This window comes from Perissodus microlepis, chromosome 9, assembly GCF_051167445.1.
Source record: "Perissodus microlepis isolate ML-2025 ecotype Zambia chromosome 9, ASM5116744v1, whole genome shotgun sequence".
Classification (NCBI taxonomy): Eukaryota; Metazoa; Chordata; class Actinopteri; order Cichliformes; family Cichlidae; genus Perissodus; species Perissodus microlepis.
This window is the reverse complement of record NC_140469.1, coordinates 29,898,783-29,919,844: the sequence shown is the minus strand read 5'-3', so window position 1 is coordinate 29,919,844 and position 21,062 is coordinate 29,898,783. Positions and strand designations below refer to the sequence as shown.

Below are 21,062 nucleotides of genomic sequence, written 5' to 3'. Positions count from 1 at the left end.
TACGTGGTTTTAAGAAAATGAATAAAATCGCTTAAAAACAGAATATAAATAACGTTTGTTTTAAATTAATGTAATAATAATATTGTGTATTTCTTAACAGACCCATTTATTTTCTTTGTTTCACGTTCTCTAGGTCACGTGGCAGCAAACGTTAATGCGTCAGATGTCTCATGGTGTTACTTTATTCGACAGTTTTATTTATTCTTTTTTTTGTGCCTGTCCCGTTTGGTTCTTTTGCCATCAGAATTATTGTCTAAAGGCGAGGAAAGATGCCCAACGGATTTACTTTACCAAATTGACCATCCCAGCCTTGCCGTAATGGTCTGTTTGATTCACCTTTTATTGTTTATTTTATTTATTTTTTTATTTTCACTTGCTAGATACGGGACAGACTTGAATGAGGAAAAGAAAAGGGAGAAAGGAAGAGGGGGAAAAAACAGCGGAGAAGAGGGACGGGGATAAAGGGCAAAAAACAAAAACCAACTAAATAAGCAGACAAAAAAAAATACATATATCAATCACCTGGATCACCTGTTGAGAAAGAAAAAAGAAAACAAGCAGAAGAAAAGGAGAACAATAGAATAAACAACATCATTACGATGATATATGGGAATATAACAGTAAATACTAAATATTAAACATTATTGTGCAGCACGTAATATCGACAGCGCACAGTGTGCTTTGAGGTAGGAGCCAAAAAGGGTGTAGTTTGTGTGTGTGAGCACCTGTGAGCATGAGCGCGGTTGTATTTAAAAGGTTCCTTCATGTAATGATCTGCTAGAGGGTGTGGGGGGGCCACAGCCCCGTCCTCCAGGGCATGAAGCAGGTATGGAGGAGATCAAGACTCCAGACATCCAGAGGCCCCCAGAACACAAGAGACCAAGGAAGACCAACAGAGGGGCAGCCGCACCACTGTCCCAGAAAGAGCTGAGGAGAGTCCCAGATGAGGGGTCACTCAGCAGCCGCGGACCAGAAGCCGGGGGGGGGGGGGGTTGTAGGCACCCCACCCCCGAAGTGGCCCGAGCAAGCCCCAGGTTCCAGGCCCCGATAAGCAGCCACCAAGGAGTGAGCCGGTGTGTACCTGGGCGCCCATCCCCGGACACAATTTTATTTCTTCTTTGTTTAATAAACAACCCAAAAAAAACCAACAAAGAAAAATATCAACACATCCTTTAAAGCCAAGAGTTTCTTTTTAAATTAGCAAATGTTGCACACTTGGATTAAAATGAATCGAAACCAGTGTGGCTTTGTGAGTTCGCCTTTACTGCATCTGCAAATATATACATTGACATAGCACAACGTTACACACTTTTGCAGTCTCACACAACTCTTATAGGCGCACTGCCCTATGGGTAGTCTTTAAACTCAAATCACTAATATTTCTTACAGTGTAACAATGAAATAAACATAAACAAAAGATAGTGTGATCCACCAGTCTATATCTGCTGTGATTACAGCCCAGTACAGGTATAAATCCACAAAAGTGCCACGAGGTTTCCGCACAAACTAATGAATCAGATCTAGCTGCTAATCGTTAGCATCACGGCTAATTCACATCGCGACCAATAACTTATATACTAATGACACATAGTGGGGATTAACGGCCAACTTTCCCACATTCTCTGCAACCCCGTGTACTCATCTGTAGATGCATTTTAAGTTATTTACCATCTTGTATCTGCTTACCTGCAAATATATACATTGACATAGCACAACGTTACACACTTTTGCAGTCTCACACAACTCTTATAGGCGCACTGCCCTATGGGTAGTGGCTGGGCTTATTTACTCCCGCTTGAGCTGCTCATTTTAGGAGATACTCCCTCTTGTGGTGTAACGGAGGAATAACTACGCTTCCTGCACTATGTCATTTTTGGAGACTGGGGCACACATTATTTTACCACAATCAAAGAAAATACATCTTTGAACAATCAGACCATTTAACTAACTATAATATTGTAACTAAAGATTATGGGGGGTGTCCTGTTTCGTCCACAATGTCTTTCTTGTCCTTACACAAATAAATGTTAAATGTTTAAACAAAGTGTTTGGTCTACTTTAAAGAAAAAAAGAAAAAGAATCGAATCTGAAAGAAAGGTGGGCGGGACTATTCATTTCCGGAGTTTTTGAAGAACTGGAAAAGATTACAAACGTGTATGTCTTTACCTGAGTAGCGTCGATAGAGTCAAAAGGACTTTTTAAATTTATTTATTTGAATCGAATAAGGAAATGCCAGATTGGATTTAAAATGGGACCTTCAACAGCAGGTACGGAAACAAGAGAGCTGTCTCTCGCAAATTTATCTGTAAACGTTACACTTTTAAATTGTATCAAAGTCTTGAAGGAAGGGTCTAACTGGGGTTTGTTTACACGGATTACATGTAGACCTAATTATTTCAAACTTCGGCCTTGATTAATCCTAACATTAAGATCTGGAGTGAGAAACGGAAAACAAGGGAGTGTAAAGCAGATGTCTGTACTATGAAGTACCATTAACGGCTTGTCGAGCTGAACGTCAGAGTTCCCGGCTATAGGATATATGGTGGTTATGTTTAGAGTTTCGGTTTAAAATCGGTTCGCAATAGTCTGTAGTTTCTGCTTCTAAAGGCTGACTTTGGTCCAAGATGGCTCCGGTGTGTGTTGCTTGCCGTTTGCCTCTGTAAATTGCGTTATTGTTTGTTTTGTTTCTTACAATTTGTGCCTCCAAAATCAACTCACTCTGGTGTATGAACGCCCAAAACGTTTGCATCTTCAATATTTTGCCACTAATCAGAAAGATTTTCCTGCTTACTACGTGGTGCGCTTCCTCCTGCCCCTAAGCATAGACGCCGGGGTAAACGTGTCGGTCAGCTGGTGAAGCTTAAAGCTTCAGCGTCTGCTCCAGTTGATTATGGTCGGTTCCATCGCATCCCTAGGCGTCTTCTAAAAAAAAATATCTCATGCGACCCGCTTGGCAGGGGCGGATCTAGAGAAATTTTCTTAGGGTGGCAAAGAAATCAAATGGGGTGGCAAAATCAAAGCCCCCCCCCAAACACATATGCAGGTGGTTACATACGGTTAAAATGATTCAAATGCAGTAAGTATACACGTTTTTCATATAAATATAGTCTATAACTTAATTATTGTCTGTAGCCCACATAATTAAACACTTTAGTTACATAAAACATGTGAGTTTTGATATTATGTACTCTACAGCCTGTATAATAAATAAATATGTAGCCCAATAAGTATAAAATCCAGAAAGCTACACAAAATGGGGTGGTTCATTTACAAACACAAGTCTAACTTAAGTTTCACAGTTTTTTGTTAGAAAACAATCACATTGTTACAGCTTAAATTACACAAAATGTCAGAAATGTGCACTGTCATGAACAAAAATTTAAACCTAATTTTTCATGATTTGTTGGATTAACCCACTGAGAAGTGCAACCGGCCATGTTTGACTCCTTTTCAGTTTACGTTTGTATTTCACCCTCAAATTGTTTCATTTTATTTTTTTCCCCTTGCCTTGTTTGGTGTCATTCTTTTCAGCTCAACTGAATTTAGTTGTTTTTTTTCACTGACATACTGCATTAGTATTACTGATCTGAAATCACACAAAGAACTTAAAATCCTAGTAGTATTTTTTACTGTAAAAAAACACATACATGTTGAGTAAATTTTTATAAATTGAAATGCAAATATAAATTGTACATTTTGTAAACATATACAACTAGTGATGGGCAGATGAAGCTTCATGAAGCACTGAAGCTTTTCATCTAATTGGTTCACCCCAGCGCAAAGCGTCTTGAAGCTTCATTTGCTCTAGTAGGACACCTACTGGACGTAAAAATATTAGTTGGCCTGAATTTGAAGAGTGTGGCCTTTTGCACACAGCCTGTAAATGTCAACAACAAAAGGAGTGTGTAAAACATGTATATTGTAGTGATGCAGTATACTGTGTATATTTATACTGGCAGTATGGAAAATGATCATTTGGAAATGCTTAAAATGGAAATGATCATTTACTGTGAGGTGAGGTGTGGTTGGGGTGTGGACAGTAGTTGTGCTTTTGTAACGTTGAGGTATGGACAGCTACACACTGAGGCCTCAGTCCTGCCTGTTCACATTTTATTCTGTAAAAACTAAATTTTCACTGCTTTTATGACCTTTTTAGTGGGGAGAACATAGCTAGGATTTAATGATTTAACAAATCTTTTGAATCCTTTGTCCTCCACAATGCTAAATGGCTGGGAGTCCTCAATCACCATGCTAACCAGGTCTTCATCTATTTGAGATTGTTCTCCTGAGGAAAGACAATAAAGACAAAGCACAAATATAAATATCACAAACGTAACTTATTGCATTGTATGATATTGTTATATCATTTAGTAACATTACTGCATGCTATATTATCATTGCATTTGATGGCTCACCTGGTCTTGCTCCACAATCGGTGTTCCCCTTATTCTCATGCAAAGCTCTGTAGTGCCTAAGCATGGATGAGGTGTTGTTGTTATATCCCAGCTCCCTGGCACATAGCAAACACTTCACCTTGTACAAAAGTAAAGACAGCTTAACATAAATTGTATTGCACCATCAGTATTATGAAAATACATCTTCTGTAGAAATTTACATACCTTGTTGGGAGGAAATCAAAATGTTCCCACACAGGGGAGGACATCCTCCTCTTCTTAGCTGGCTCCATTCTCTCCTGACTTTCTCTCCTCACTCTCATAAACCTCCAAACTGTCTCCAAACAGAGCAGGCGACATTGAAGGAAATTTAAAACTGCTGGCTAAGGGTAAACGTAAATTCAGTAAAATCATAATTCACGTCGGCAGTAATGACACCCGGTTACGCCAATCGGAGGTCACTAAAATCAATATTGAATCGATGTGCAACTTTGCTAAAACAATGTCGGACTCTGTAGTTTTCTCTGGTCCCCTCCCCAATCAGACCAGGAGTGACATGTTTAGCCGCATGTTCTCCTTAAATTGCTGGCTGTCTGAGTGGTGTCCCAGAAACGATGTGGGCTTCATAGATAATTGGCAAACCTTCTGGAGGAAACCTGGTCTTGTTAGGAGAGACGGCATCCATCCCACTTTGGATGGAGCAGCTCTCATTTCTAGAAATATGGACAAATTTATTAAACCCCCCAAAATATGACTATCCAGAGTTGGGACCAGGAAGCAGAGTTGCAGTCTTACACGCCTCTCTGCAGCTTCTCTCCTCCTGCTACCCCCCCAAAAACCCATCTCCATAGAGACTGTGTCAGCTTCCAAAAAGACAAAAAACAAACTAAAAACCAGCAACAAACAACTTAAACATAAACAATCAAAAAGAAAGAACAATACAGTATCCACATCTGAACCAAAGAGTAAAACAGTGAAATGTGGATTATTAAATATTAGGTCTCTCTCCTCCAAGTCTCTGTTAGTACATGACTTAATAATTGATCAACAAATTGATTTACTCTGCCTTACAGAAACCTGGTTGCAGCAGGATGATTATGTTAGTTTAAATGAATCAACACCCCCGAGTCATTCTAACTACCAGAAACCTCGAAGCACAGGCCGAGGGGGCGGTGTGGCAGCAATTTTTCACACCAGCCTATTAATTAATGAAAGACCAAGACAGACTTTTAATTCATTTGAAAGCCTGATGCTTAACATTGTCCACCCCAGCTGTGAAACTCAGAAACCAGTCTTACTTGTTATCATCTATCGTCCACCTGGGCCTTACACAGAGTTTCTGTCTGATTTCTCAGACTTTATATCTAATTTAGTTCTGAGCTCAAATAAAATAATTATTGTGGGTGATTTTAACATCCATGTAGATGCTAAAAATGACAGCCTCAACATGGCATTTAGTCTGTTATTAGACTCAATTGGCTTCTCTCAAAATGTAAAAGAACCCACCCACCACTTTAATCACACTCTAGATCTTGTTTTAACATATGGCATAGAAACTGAACATTTAACAGTGTTTCCTGAAAACCCTCTCCTGTCTGATCATTTCCTGATAACATTTACATTTACAATAATTGATTACACAGCAGTGGAGAGTAGATTTTATCAAAGTAGATGTCTTTCTGAAAGCGCTGTAACTAAGTTTAAGAATATAATCCACCCACTGTTATCATCTTCAATGCCCTGTACCAACACAGAGCAGAGCAGCTATCTGAACGCTACCCCAACAGAGGTCGATTATCTTGTTAATAATTTCACCTCCTCACTACGTACGACTCTGGATACTGTAGCTCCAGTGAAAACTAAGGTCTCTAATCAGAAGTACCTGACTCCGTGGTATAATTCTCAAACACGTACCCTAAAGCAGATGACTCGTAATCTGGAGAGGAAATGGCGTGTCACAAATTTAGAGGATCATCATTTAGCCTGGAGAAATAGTTTGCTGCTTTATAAGAAAGCCCTCCGCAAAGCCAGAACATCTTACTATTCATCACTGATTGAAGAAAATAAGAACAACCCCAGGTTTCTCTTCAGCACTGTAGCCAGGCTGACAAAGAGTCAGAGCTCTGTTGAGCCAACCATCCCTTTAACGTTAACTAGTAATGACTTCATGAACTTCTTCACAAATAAAATTTTTATCATTAGAGAAAAAATTACCAGTAATCATCCCACAGATGTAATATTATCTACAGCTACTCTTAGTACCATTGATGTTAAGTTAGACTCTTTTTCTCCAATTGATCTTTCTGAGTTAACTTCAATAATTACTTCCTCCAAACCATCAACGTGTCTTTTAGACCCCATTCCTACAAAACTGCTCAAAGAAGTCCTGCCATTGATTAATTCTTCGATCTTAAATATGATCAACCTATCTCTAATGGTCGGCTATGTACCACAGGCCTTCAAGCTGGCTGTGGTTAAACCTTTACTCAAAAAGCCATCTCTAGACCCAGCAGTCTTAGCTAATTATAGGCCAATCTCCAACCTTCCTTTCATATCAAAAATCCTTGAAAGAGTAGTTGTCAAACAGCTAACAGATCATCTGCAGAGGAATGGTTTATTTGAAGAGTTTCAGTCAGGTTTCAGAGCTCATCACAGCACAGAAACAGCTTTAGTGAAGGTTACAAATGATCTTCTTATGGCCTCTGACAGTGGACTCATCTCTGTGCTTGTCCTGCTAGACCTCAGTGCAGCGTTCGATACTGTCGACCATAATATCCTATTAGAGCGATTAGAACATGCTGTAGGTATTACAGGTACTGCACTGCAGTGGTTTGTATCATATCTATCTAATAGACTCCAGTTTGTGCATGTAAATGGAGAGTCCTCTTCACACACTGAGGTTAATTATGGAGTTCCACAGGGTTCAGTGCTAGGACCAATTCTGTTTACATTATACATGCTTCCCTTAGGCAGCATCATTAGAAGACATAGCATACATTTTCACTGCTATGCAGATGACACCCAGCTCTATCTGTCCATGAAGCCAGATAACACACACCAATTAGTTAAACTGCAGGAATGTCTTAAAGACATAAAGACCTGGATGGCCGCTAACTTTCTGCTTCTTAATTCAGATAAAACTGAGGTTATTGTACTCGGCCCTGAAAATCTTAGAAATATGGTATCTAACCAGATTCATACTCTGGATGGCATTACCTTGGCCTCCAGTAACGCTGTGAGGAACCTTGGAGTCATTTTTGACCAGGACATGTCCTTCAACGCACATATTAAACAAATATGTAAGACTGCTTTCTTCCATTTGCGCAACATCTCTAAAATTAGAAATATCCTGTCTCAGAGTGACGCTGAAAAACTAGTTCATGCATTTATTACTTCCAGGCTGGACTACTGTAATTCATTATTATTAGGATGTCCAAAAAACTCACTGAAAAGCCTTCAGCTAATCCAAAATGCTGCAGCAAGAGTACTGACAGGGACTAGAAGGAGAGAGCATATTTCTCCTGTTTTGGCTTCCCTTCATTGGCTTCCTGTTAAATCCAGAATTGAATTCAAAATCCTGCTCCTCACATACAAGGTCTTAAATAATCAGGCCCCATCTTATCTTAATGACCTTGTAGTACCATATCACCCTATTAGAGCACTTCGCTCTCGCTCTGCAGGCCTACTTGTTGTTCCTAGAGTATTTAAAAGTAGAATGGGAGGCAGAGCCTTCAGTTTTCAGGCCCCTCTTCTGTGGAACCAGCTTCCAGTTTGGATTCGGGAGACAGACACTATCTCTACTTTTAAGATTAGGCTTCAAACTTTCCTTTTTGCTAAAGCATATAGTTAGGGCTGGACCAGGTGACCCTGAATCCTCCCTTAGTTATGCTGCAATAGACGTAGGCTGCCGGGGGATTCCCAAGATGCATTGAGTTTTTCCTTTCCAGTCACCTTTCTCACTCACTATGTATTAATAGACCTCTCTGCATTGAATCATATCTGTTATTAACCTCTGTCTCTCTTCCACAGCATGTCTTTTATCCTGTCTTCCTTCTCTCACCCCAACCGGTCGCAGCAGATGGCCGCCCCTCCCTGAGCCTGGTTCTGCCGGAGGTTTCTTCCTGTTAAAAGGGAGTTTTTCCTTCCCACTGTCGCCAAAGTGCTTGCTCATAGGGGGTCATATGATTGTTGGGTTTTTCTCTGTATCTATGAAGCGCCTTGAGGCGACTTTTGTTGTGATTTGGCGCTATATAAATAAAATTGAATTGAATTGAATTGAATTGAAACTCTCACTAACCGCAACTCTCCATCAAACACCCATATTTTTGAATGAAGTCTGAGGGGTTTATATCGCTGTCATAGCTCGCGGCAAAGTTCGAACCACTTCATGAACCAGTCACGTGGTACAGCCGGGCAGCGAGGCTTCGGACGTCATCATTTTCAGCTCCTCCCATAAATGAAGCAAGCCTCGATACGCGCATCGCGGAAACGCCCCCTCCATTACTCGACACAAGCTTTGAAGCCTCGATACAGAACGTCACATCACTATATACAACTATTTATATAAAAATGCAGCCAATACACCTGCCGTTTTTTTTCATTTTCTACAACCATTTAAAAATATTACTAAAACTAAAATGAGAGAACAATCAGGTGTTGCAATAAGATGCCCCACAAATGATGTGTGCCAGTAAAAAAAACAAGTTTGTCCACCAAAAGACAGAAGAGCACAGGGATAAACCTGCAGGCCTGACAGCAGGAGGTGTAGGAGGTGTATCACTCCGCTGGTTTTCTACTTAGTGACAGTGTTTACAAATGTGCCTTAGTGACATTCATTAGTGCCCTCACCGACACACAAAACAAAACGACTACACAACAGAACAGCTACACAAGACAACACAACACACTAAGTAAACACTCCACACTAAACGTCACAAATCTCCCACATCTCTCTCTCTCTCGCTCTGTCTCGCTGCCGTTACTGTCACTCCCCAAACTCTCCCCTCTTCCTAAACAACCAAATCCCACATATTGCCTTTTTTTTTTTAATTGGTCGACATGGTACGTTTTTCCACCAACACGAAAGAGGTGGCTTTTTTTCCTTTCTTTACTGTTTTTGCGCTGTCCTTAGAAAACGCTTAAAACACACACACACAAAAACGTGACGACAGTATTGAGAAAAAAGCGTGGCTTATATATATTATCACAACTCTGGATTTACTGGCCTGTAATTAAAATGTAAAAACTTTGAAGTCCGAACTTTCAATGTGGGCTGAAATAGAGACTCAGCATGGCTGCAGCTTGTTGCCATGTCAGCTTACATCAGTCATGTGATTTGGAGGTGCAGCGTGTCCGTGGACCACAGAGGGTTAATAACACGCACCTTGCTTCCATTTCCAGAGTGTAACAACCGACCACCTGTGTGAAATCTGAAATTCCCATGGTGTTATTCAAAATGTGCTCTGGCACAATCATAAGCATCACTTGCTACTGAAAAGAAGAAAAAAGCCGGTCCTGCTATGGGCTGAACCATTTGTTAATGGTGCAGGGGGGGAACACGATCCAATATATTCAGTTTTAGCATTTATATTCACTGTTGACTGTAACTACGCTCAAACTGTTAACGCTATCTTATTTTAATAAACAACACTGTCATATGCAAAGCTGGGGTGGCACTTGGGGTGGCAAGGGATCATTTTAGGGTGGCACTTGCCACCCCATGCCACCCTTCTAGATCCGCCCCTGCGAATGTCATGACAACCATCACAAGCACAGGTGACAGTTCACCTGTGGCATGTATATTACTTGTGTACTTTTACATTCTTTGTGTTTCATATTATTATATGCTTGGAGTAGGTTTTGTAGTTTGACTGTGAATAATGAGCCTGGTGCTAAATGTCCTATTCGATTTTTGTGACTTAATCTTTGTTTGTTTTTGATAATTGCAGTGAAACGAGGATAAGCCAATAGCTGTGGGACCTTTTGGTGAGTCGTTTTTAACACTCCTTTTGTTGTACAACCAACTTTACACCTTTGGTGTAAAGTTGGTTGTACACCCTAACTATTAGGGTGACGAATGCTTCTGGCCAAGTATCCTTGGGCAAGATACTAATTCGAAGTTCCTGAATGTTAGAAAGCATCCATCCATCCATTCGCTTCCGCTTATCCTTTCCCGGGTTGCGGGGGCGCTGGAGCCTATCCCAGCTTTCACCCTGGACAGGTTGCCAGTCTGTCGCAGGGCTAACACATAGAGACACAAGCTGTATCCCAGTTCAGGGTCTGCAGCCTTAAAGTACGCAGCCTTAACGGTCTACAAGGGCCGCGTACTCAAAGACCGCTAAGGCTGGAAGTGCGAGGCTTGTGAAATGGGACGGTCTAGCCTCCGTCGCGCTGCCCAGGTTGCCTAGCAACCATGAGACTAACAGCTGGAAACATTTCATACAGCTTTGTTTGACAGAAATGAAGGAGAAAGTCTTTTGTTCATTTGTTTGTTTATTTTTATATGAGCTTTGTGTGATTTGATAAGTATCTGAGGCATCTTACTTTGGTAATGTAAATATAATATGGCCAATATTACAGTTATTATATTAATCTTTATTAGTTATTACAGTAGTGAATGAACTCTGTGTCAAATACTGAGCTTCAGTGAAGATTCAAGTTGCAGTTATTTATATTTCCTATCACCTTAAATCTTCACTCAAAGACAAGTACCTTTGACAGTGTATAAATAGATCTATTATATATAAGAGACAAATATTGTTCTTTCAGTATGTTGGCATTATTACATTTGTCTCAAAGCTTACATATATGTATGAAAACAAAATGTACAAGCTGTGATAACTGTGTCTGATAGAATGAAGAGTAGACTGATATATTAAATATTCCTTTATTGGGTGAGAAAATCAGACCATGTCATAACTGCTTTAAGTCATACAGAATAGATATCAGAGCCTTAAACAGGCTGACTTCTGCTAAATGGGTCAAACTGGGCAGAAAGTCTACAAACACATAACATCCTTATAGAATATGATGTAACACTATAGATCAACTTACCTCAGAATATCTAAAGCATATAAACAATTACAGCAATATGATGCAACAAACACAGCAGTGCTACTAATCCAAAATACTCAAAGCTTCATAGAACTGAAACAAACATTTATTTTTAGCTCCATTCTGCTGCTGATACATACTTTAGGTTTCTGAATATTAAACTTGTTGCTGCCTTTCATAGTGTGTAACTTGAAGGCCCTGAGTACTTTCTCCCACACTGAAAACACTGGGAGGATAAAATTATTTGAACATTACCTAATAAGACTGATTCAGGACAGACAATTAGTTATTGTAAACTTTTCTAGCAGTCCTTCACAAACAGGGAACAGTCTGTCTATTCTCTCCATCTGTCAGCTGCTGCTGGCTCTTCCTCCTCCTCTTCCTCACACACTGCTGAGTTTGTCCTGGTGGATCATCAGGGGTGCAAAGCCTCACAGATGATGTGCAGCAGTGGGTCCCTCAGTCTGTCCTCACTCTGGACACTTGCAGTCGTCACACATGGAAATCAAATGTGTGATAAGCTGCAGGATTCAAACACAAGTGTAACTTATTAATACATGTTCATACTTTTATTACACAATCAGAGAGAAAGAAACAGAGAGAGAGTGCAGGACAGACAGACAGGTGACAGTCTCAGGTGTATACACTGCTACAAAACAGCACGAGAGAAGGAGGATTTAGTGTTTGTGTTATTACGAGTGCTAAACAAGAAGAGTTCCCAGATGGTCCAGTGGACACATGTGTGACTGCTGAGATTAAAGCATCTTTCTTTCAGCTTAACGAGTGAACCGTCAGCTCGTTCAAACACACGTTAAAGTCCGTTTGGCTTGACACCACCGAACAGAGGCAGCAATATAACATAGCTAACATTAACAGTGCAGTGAATCCTGCTTGTGCCGTGATATTCAGGACTGCAAACCGAGCAGCATCACTGACTTTCAGCTTGTTGTGTTTGTGGATATATGACTGACTTTAATTATCCACAAAATCATCACATTCTCTGTAAGATTAAGGTCGACTAATGAACGGCGTATATTTCAAAGTAAAGGCTTTAAAACCAAGTTGGCACTAACATCGCAAATATCACATAACTTTGCCGACATGTGGCCAACAGTAATGTTTTAATGTTCTTCATTATTAAACATTTGCACATAAATAAGTGACATCATATTCAGTACTTACTTTTAAAAGTTTACTCTTCGGCCGCTTTTTGTTTTCCGGCAAAATTATCCACACCCGACACCGCGCTATGAAGTCTGGGATATGTTGGCTCATGAAGTCTGCACCGACCCATCCTTAAAATTCAGGGAAATGAAGGACTCATTTGAAGGCCGCATTTTGAACAGCCTTTGAATTGAGACAGCCTTCGTCGCATCGCTGTGACGTAATCGGCCTTAAAATGCGGCCTTTGAGGCTGCAGATCCTGAATTGGGATACAGCCACAGACAGCCATTCACACTCACAGATTCGCACCTATGGGCAATTTAGATAAATCAATTAACCTATCCCCACTAACTGCATGCCTTCGGACTGTGGGAGGAAGCTGGAGAACCCACGCAAACACGGGGAGAACATGCAAACTCCACACAGAAAGACCCTGGCCTGATGGTGGAATTGAACTCAAGACCTTCTTGCTATGCAGCAACAGTGCAAACCACCGTGCTGCCCAGTTAGAAAGCACACTCATAGAAACAAAGTGCTTGTATGAATGACACTAGTTGTATAAAGTGCTTAGTGTCCAGGTGGCGTAGAGAAGCACTATATGAGAACCAGTGCATTTACCATTGTCAGTGTTGGATTTCAGGCAATTTGCAGTAAGTTGTGCCATATTGTAATTCACATTTGCATGATTCATTTAGATATTCTCCTTAAATTCATATGCCATAAGGACAGCTGCAATATTACTCGAGTTCAAACTTTCAGCCACAAACACTAAGTCTCATCAGTGAATCCAGCAGCTTTAGCTACAAGAAAAGGCCCTGCGCTGTTGGTAAATCTGACCCTAATGTTTCTTATTTAAAATAGATCTTTGTACAGAAGAGATTTTTTCCACAGGCTGTTCTCATTTAAACAACCTTAAACAGCAGGGTTGGAACACTATCTGGTGATTTAAGATGCACATTTTGTGGTCCACCTTTGACATAATGGAATGCTGCAAGATCCAGTGTCACATTGTTCAGGAGACCAAAGCAAGGTTGTTTAGTTTCTCAGCGCCTCGCTCCTTTTTCCCCCCTATTCTAAAAGTCTTTAGGAATCATCCTAAACACCTTTCCTTGACAAAAGTAATGGTTTTTTTTTGTTTTTATTGCCAGACAGGTTGTAAAGAAACTATGTGCTGACACTGCTAAAGATTGAGACTTGTCTTTAACCTAACTTCACTACAAATGACACTGAAACCTCAGGCTATAGCTTCTTTTCATACAGATGTTTTAAAATGTTTAATTCTTCTTCTTTGTGGGAAATAGCTGCAGTACAAATTTGTCTTCATGTAAGTTTAATATCTGTCATGCTAGAGCTTTGAAGGTTTTTCTGACTGTTACGTCCCCACCAAGAGGTCTAGGGCTGTGAGTGTGGGGACTGGTAACAAATAGGTCCAGAACGGAGTGAAAGGAAAACAGACAGAGGTGTTTAGTAAATAAAGCAGTTTTTATTATAGATAATCTTAACATAAACAGCCGGCAACGCTGTTTTACCAATAACACTAGAAAAAGGTCGCAACAACAAAGAACACAACAAGCAAACAAAAAACTCCACACCACGAGGAGGCACTTCCGGGGGCCCACAAGCCCACCCTGTCACTAGCAGCAGGAAGTTCCACTGCTGCTGCTGTTGAGGCCCACAAGCCCACACTACTCACATGAAGCAGCTACTCTCCCCACTACTCCTACAGCTCGACACCACAGGCAGGACAATCACACAGTAGGACCTCTTTCAACACCTAAAACACAATAAAGAAACACCAGAGAAATCCCCCTCCCTCATCCAGTTCATCCCCAGCTATATGACCTCAGAGGTGATTGCTGACTGGGCCCAGGTGGTAAATGAGGCCAATGAACAGCAGCTGTGTCCTGGGGAGAGAGAAGAGTGAGAGAGAGACAGAGGGGTGGAGCAAGAGAGGAGGAGGCAGAGAGAGACCACCACACCCACATGAGTAGTTTCAGGAGGCCCTGCTAGAGCCCTAACACTGACTTTTATGGTGTTTCTCACAAATATAAGCCAAAATGCACCTTAAAATACAAAAACAAAAGGAAAATTTAACAGTAAAATTGTTCCTCTTCTTACATAAACAGGTCATCACCAGAGGAAATCTGCTGTGGAAATACAAGAACCAGCTAAACTGCTTGCAGTTTAAGCAGGACGGCACATGCCATTCAGACTTTCAGCTGTAACTGTCACATTGTTGCAGTATTGTGTCAGATTTATATTGATGTTTATTTCTTTTAGGATTACAGTTAATGAAACATTTACCATTGTAACATTAAAATAAACACTAAGGAACTGTGTTTGAAACCATGAAGCACTGATTATTTTATAAGGGTTTTAATTGTTTGTTTGTTTGTTTTATTCTGTTTTTCAGCAGGGGAAAACTACAAGAGCGAAAAAAAGGTCATGAGGGAATAATTCAAAACATCTGACAGGAAGCAGTGAAAACCAAGACGAGACGAAACGCAGTGTTACTGGAGAAATGGATATGCTATTAAACACAACATCAAGCAGCGAAAGTAGTGGGAGTGAAAGCACTGAAGAAAAAGAAGACACAGATGTTAGTATACATCATTCAGAGATCCGGAGTACACCTCGATTGCCTCTTAGACGTTATAGCCATGATCCTCTAAAAATCAGAGAGTTAAAATCGGCACAAGGCAGAGGTTTGGGAATTGTTGATACTTCCAATGCCTTGATGCATGACAGCGAGCAGTATAACATGTACAATCCAGCACGGAATAGAACATCAAGAGCTGAACTAACTACTTGGTCAAAGAAAGATGGTCCACAAGAGTATGTAATGAAGGAAAAGAGAAGAAAAACAAACAAAACAGGTCTGTTGGAAGACTCCAATTTACTCCCTCATGGTAAAAACAAGCAAAGTGAAAAAGAAAAGTCCAAAAGCTTACTTTCAGAACCAATGTTTTATCAAGATTACAATCTAAAAAAAAATGAACAAAAAGAATCAGAAATGACAAACTTTGCTTGGAAGTTTACATTGGGCCGCTCCACTGGGACTTCAACAGCAAGCACTGAAGCAATGGAACAAGAAAAGTTTGATCATCGTGTACTACAATCTAGGAAAAAAGGAATGTTCAGACAACAGGGTATGTGTAGTTCTTGGTTAATTCCTCGTGTTAAACACAAGCAAACACAGACAGAAATAACAGGAAGCTTCCTTTCTAACACTGGTGAACATTGCGTATACATGCCTACATGGAAAAGAAGAGAAATCAGAATAGGAGTTCCAAAATTAAGTTACTCTAAAGTATCTCCTTCCTGTTCCCTCTCTGTGACCTCTTTTGTTGATGAATCAGCAGCAGGTAGCAGCACTGCAAGTCCTGAGAGTGAAGAAATCGTGACACACAGTATTATGAAGTCTGAAACCATGCCAGATGATTGTAAACTTCGAGGAACATCTGGATCTAGTGGGCTGTCCAGCAGATCCTGCCTCTTGCCTTGTTCTCACAGCATGGTCTCACTGAGCAAAATACCCCGTGAAAACAACAACTTTACACAAGTAAACAGCTCACCTGATATGCTGTTAAAGGAGTTTACACCAGTTATCACTGATGATTTTGATGATGAAAACTACACGTTCCAGTGCTCCTGTCCAGGCCTGTACCAGTGCAGTGTGACCGGCCTGGTGTTTTTAATGAAGGGTGAAGGAGACGTGGTTTACAGGACTGTCCCTTGGAACAGGAGGCTGCTGGCCCAACACCACAAGAAGCCTGCAGGACCCCTGTTTGACATCAAATGTCAGCAGCAGTCTGTGTGTCAGCTTTGTCTCCCACACTGTGAGCTCATCTCCACAGGTGGAGGTCAGTTCTTGCAGGTCGCTCATGTGAAGGATGAAGGCATCAAGTTCATCACCCCTCAGCGGATAACAGAATGTCATGTTGTTATAAACATCACAGGGTTTTCTGGTTATGGTAATGTCAAGGATGAAGACTCTCCTCCTGACCCAGTCCAAGCTTTGGTTCTGCTCTTCTACAAACCCCCAGTTGATCCTGATCCCAGATCTTTCCTCAGTGTGTTGTTGCTTCCAAGGAACATCGTGATCCGTGATGTACAGCGCACCAGGAGGAAACTAAATGGAGATGAGAGGTACATAGATACATCTCCTCACTGCAAACTGCATCCAAAGCAGGTTTACACTCTGTCCACTGTTCCTGAGGATGACCTGAAAGTTCAACCAAAAGAAGCTGATTTTGATGATGAGTACCACGACAGTTACTTTACGACATTCCAGGTGATTTTAAGAAGAATCCTCACAGATGTTGACCTCAGTCTGAAAGAGAAGAGCAGCTCCACCTGTGTTTGGGAAAGAGATGTGTGTCTTTTCTCCCCTACAGTGGGAACTTTGAATCGTTCTCCTTCTGAGAGGCTGGTAAACAAACGAAGCTGCTTCATTGAAGGGATATCAGCACCTAATCTCAGCAGCTTGATTGACAAACTGCTGGAGAAAACGGTGATAACTGATGCAGAGAGGGAGGCAGCAGATGCGATGAAAAACAGAGGGGAAAAGGCTCGTTTTGTTATCGACACTGTGAGGAGTAAAGGTGATGCTGCCAGTTCAGAGTTGATTAACATTCTCTGTGAGCTTGACAAAATCTTCTTTGAGCACCTCAGGTTAAACTGAACAGATTTTCTGTGACTTTGTTTTTGTAGCATTCGTGGTGAGAAAGTGAAGCAATTACCTGCATGTGTATATATAGCGTCAGCATATGGTGGCAAATATTTTAAGCGGTAAAACCCCAAAAAAGTATGTTGGTCTTAAAAATATTTGATAACACACTTTAAATATACATTACCAGTCAAAATTTGGACACACATTGTCATTAAATGGTTTTTCTTTAGTTTTGCTACTTTCTACATTGTAGATGCATACTGAAAACATCAAACATATGAAGCAAAATATATCGAGTCATGTAGCGAAGAAAAAAAAAAATCTGAATATGTCTTACATTTTAGATTCCTCAAAGTAGCACTGCTTTGTTGACAATGGTGCAAACTCTTGGCCTTCCCTCAAAGAGCTCCATGACGTAGTCACCTGGTTTTCACATCACAGTTTTGCCTTGTTGGGGTTCGTTGATGGAATTTCTTGTCTTTTTAATGGGGTTGGGACCATCAGTTTTGTTGTGCAGAAGTCTTGTTGATACATAGCTGACATCCCTATTTGACAACTGTCAGAATTCATATTATGAACAGATCAGCTAAATAAAGGTAAACGACAGTCCATCATTACTTTATGAACTAACAGTCAGTCTAAAATTCCTAAAACTGTGTGACTGTACTTGGGGACCAGTGTTGGTCAGGTTACTTGAAAAAAGTAATTAGTTATTAATTACTGATTACTTCTTCAAAAAAGTAATCCTGTTACTTTACTGATTACTTCTTTTCAAAAGCAATTAGTTACTTAGTTACTTTTTAAAAACATGATACACACCCTGAATAGGTAATAAAGCAACAGATCTTTCAGCCCAATTCTATTTTTCTGCATAATCCATCATATAAAATGTAATCAAATGAAAAAATCTTTGTTAAAATTGTTTTATTAGTGTTAATCTTTTAATTTTATGCACATTAGATTAAGCAAACATTATATGCAGCCGTCTTTGACTTGAAGAAATTGTTTAAGATTTAAACCCATTTTCTGCATGTTCCATGATATAGTAAGCTTAGTAACACAGCGTGCTTACGGGAAAGTAACAGTAATCTAATTACTTTTTTGCATTATAATCCCTTACATTACTTACTACTTGGAAAAAGTGATCAGATTACAGTAACGCCTTACATCTCTGAGAACTCCTTTGAGACTGTTTGAAAAGCATTTCAGGTGATGACCTCATGAAGCTCATCGAGAGAATGCCAAGAGTGTGCAAAGCAGTAATCAAAGCAAAGAGTGGCTACTTCGAAGAATCTAAAATATAAAACGTGTTCAGTTATTTCACACTTTGTTTGCTACATAATTCCATATGTGCTAATTCATACTTTTAATGCCTTCAGTAAGAATTTGCAATCTAAATAGTCATGAAAATAAAGAAAAAAACAGGTGTGAACTTTTGACTGGTAGTGTAGCTGTGCAAGTTTTAGGACTTTGACCAGTGTGAACACACAGTACTGTGCATCAACATTGATTTTAAAAACAAATGTGTGGTTACTACTTGAATTAGAATTTTTAACATGTCTTTCTGTGAGGCATCTATTTTTATTTTTTTCTAAGAAAATGAAATAAAGTAAGAATAAAGAATGAATAGGACTAGTAAATAAAATAAAATAAAAAACAATGCACATTACGTGACCAATATAAGAGTTTAACCTGGTCACTTGTAAATTCATTTGTAGAAGGAAAATGTATGAAATAATTAATGTTTTTCAACTTTTCTAGGTAAGCAAATACAACTATTTATGGTTATTATTAAGTTAAGTAACGCATCATCCATCATAATCTTAACTGATTTATGTTACACTTTAGTGTTGACTTTTAAAGTTACAGTGGTAACCATGGAAACTGAAACACATAACTGCTGGTTTGGAGAGACTAAAAGAGTAATGAGACCAAAAGCGGACAGACACAGGTGTACCTTGTCGCTACTGTTTAAATTCTCTCTCCTACAAAGGCGAATTCAGAGTGTATGGATTCAAGGACCTTCGGCCTCATTAAATTTTCCCATCATAAAATATTTTCTGAGAGACAAGTGTGAAATAAATCTAGTGAAGTATCTATGAAGTTATCAAACTGTCATGTTTTACATTAACACGCGTCCTATAAAAGCACAATGAAAAGGTTAGAAGTGACTTTATTTTATCTTTTCCATTCAGGCTTCTCCCCTCAAATATTTGCAAGTCTCTTAAATAGTCTGTGTGTTTCTGTGATGACATAAAGTCATTTTTATCTTTGACAACTGAAGTGGGTGAAAAACGACATTTTTTTTAATGTTGCTCTGAAACCATCTAATTTAAACATTTCATCAAATATTGCAGCTGCATTTATTTTTTATTCTGCATTTTTTATAATGACGGTTGTTTTAAAATTCCCTGATGCTTTTGTATGCTTTCTTATGTTATTTTACCTTACAATAACGTGACATAATTAAATGTAATCTTGTGAATATTTTAGGCTCCACACAGTAAAACCGGTAATTTCAGTGACTTTTTGCTTTGACACTTTGTCACAGAAGTTAGTGTTGTTCTGTTAAGTTGTTGTGACTGTGTGGAGTGAACCAAATCTGACAGGTGAATATAATTATTTGAAAAAAATTGCATTAAATTCAAATTGGATGTGATTCATACCAGTTATATGAAATTAGAAATGTTTGCAATTTTTTTTACTGCAGATCTCACATGTTATATATAGCAGGAAGCACAAAGTTCTCTGTAGTTTCTGATTAAAAATCCACAAACGCACCTTTTGTAAAGACAGCTGAATACTGACATGATGACAGTGATATCAACATCTCAGTCTGAGTTTAAATAAAGCGAATCTGTTTCAACAAATCTGAAAAAAAAACAACAAAAAAAACGAAGCAGCTAAACACATTTACCTTTAAATCCCTGCTTTGTTTTCAAACTATGCAATACTGTGAGTCACCTTTTAGTCAAAACGACTTTAGTCGTAATTTTTTATTCTCACTTATATTTTTAATTTTCAGTTTCTAGCTTGCTTTGTTAAATATAACAACTTGTATCCTTGGTTATTTAACTTGTTTACGTTAAAGTGAAATGTTTTTCAGCTTCAAATTAATTAATTACATTTTTATTTTAAATTAAAAGTATACCTTTAAATTCCTGCATTGTTTTCAAACTATGCAATACTGTGAGTTACCTTTTAGTCTACTTTTTAGGCTATTTTTTCAGCATTATTTATTCTCATCTTTATTTTTAGATTTTCATTTCTAGCTTGTTAAGTTAAGTGAAACAATATTTTTCAACTTTAAGATGACCTTTAATAAGATATCAAATTAATTTAAGTTAATTTAGTTTAAGGTACTCTTTTGTACCTTTAATTAAATTAATTTGCTTTGAAACGTATTACAAAATAATTTCCCTTATACTATGTGTGTACCTTCATCAGCCAGCAGGGGGAGGCATTTGCTTGATAAGAGTACCGGTGTGACTGCAGATGGTAAATGGCCTGTATTTGTATAGCGCTTTACTAGTCCCTAAGGACCCCAAAGCTCTTTACACTACATTCATTCACACACACATTCACACACTGGTGATGGCAGCTACATTGTAGCCACAGCCACCCTGGGGCGCACTGACAGAGGCGAGGCTGCCGGACACTGGCGCCACCAGGCCCTCTGACCACCACCAGTAGGCAACGGGTGAAGTGTCTTGCCCAAGGACACAACGACCAAGACTGTCGGAACCGGGGCTCGAACCGGCAACCTTCCGATTACAAGA

The 21,062-nt window shown here is 39.5% G+C and overlaps 1 protein-coding gene across 1 annotated transcript; it reads left to right on the top strand.

The window, feature by feature from the left end:
* Positions 1 to 2,130: 2,130 nt before the first annotated feature.
* LOC146380776 (uncharacterized) lies at positions 2,131 to 20,368 on the top strand. The gene is made up of 3 exons (XM_084940029.1): positions 2,131 to 2,267; positions 10,343 to 10,379; positions 15,025 to 20,368. The coding sequence occupies exon 3, from the start codon at positions 15,133 to 15,135 to the stop codon at positions 17,293 to 17,295; it is 2,163 nt and encodes a 720-aa protein (XP_084796155.1). The 5' UTR covers positions 2,131 to 2,267; positions 10,343 to 10,379; positions 15,025 to 15,132; the 3' UTR covers positions 17,296 to 20,368.
* The last annotated feature ends 694 nt before the right edge of the window (positions 20,369 to 21,062 follow it).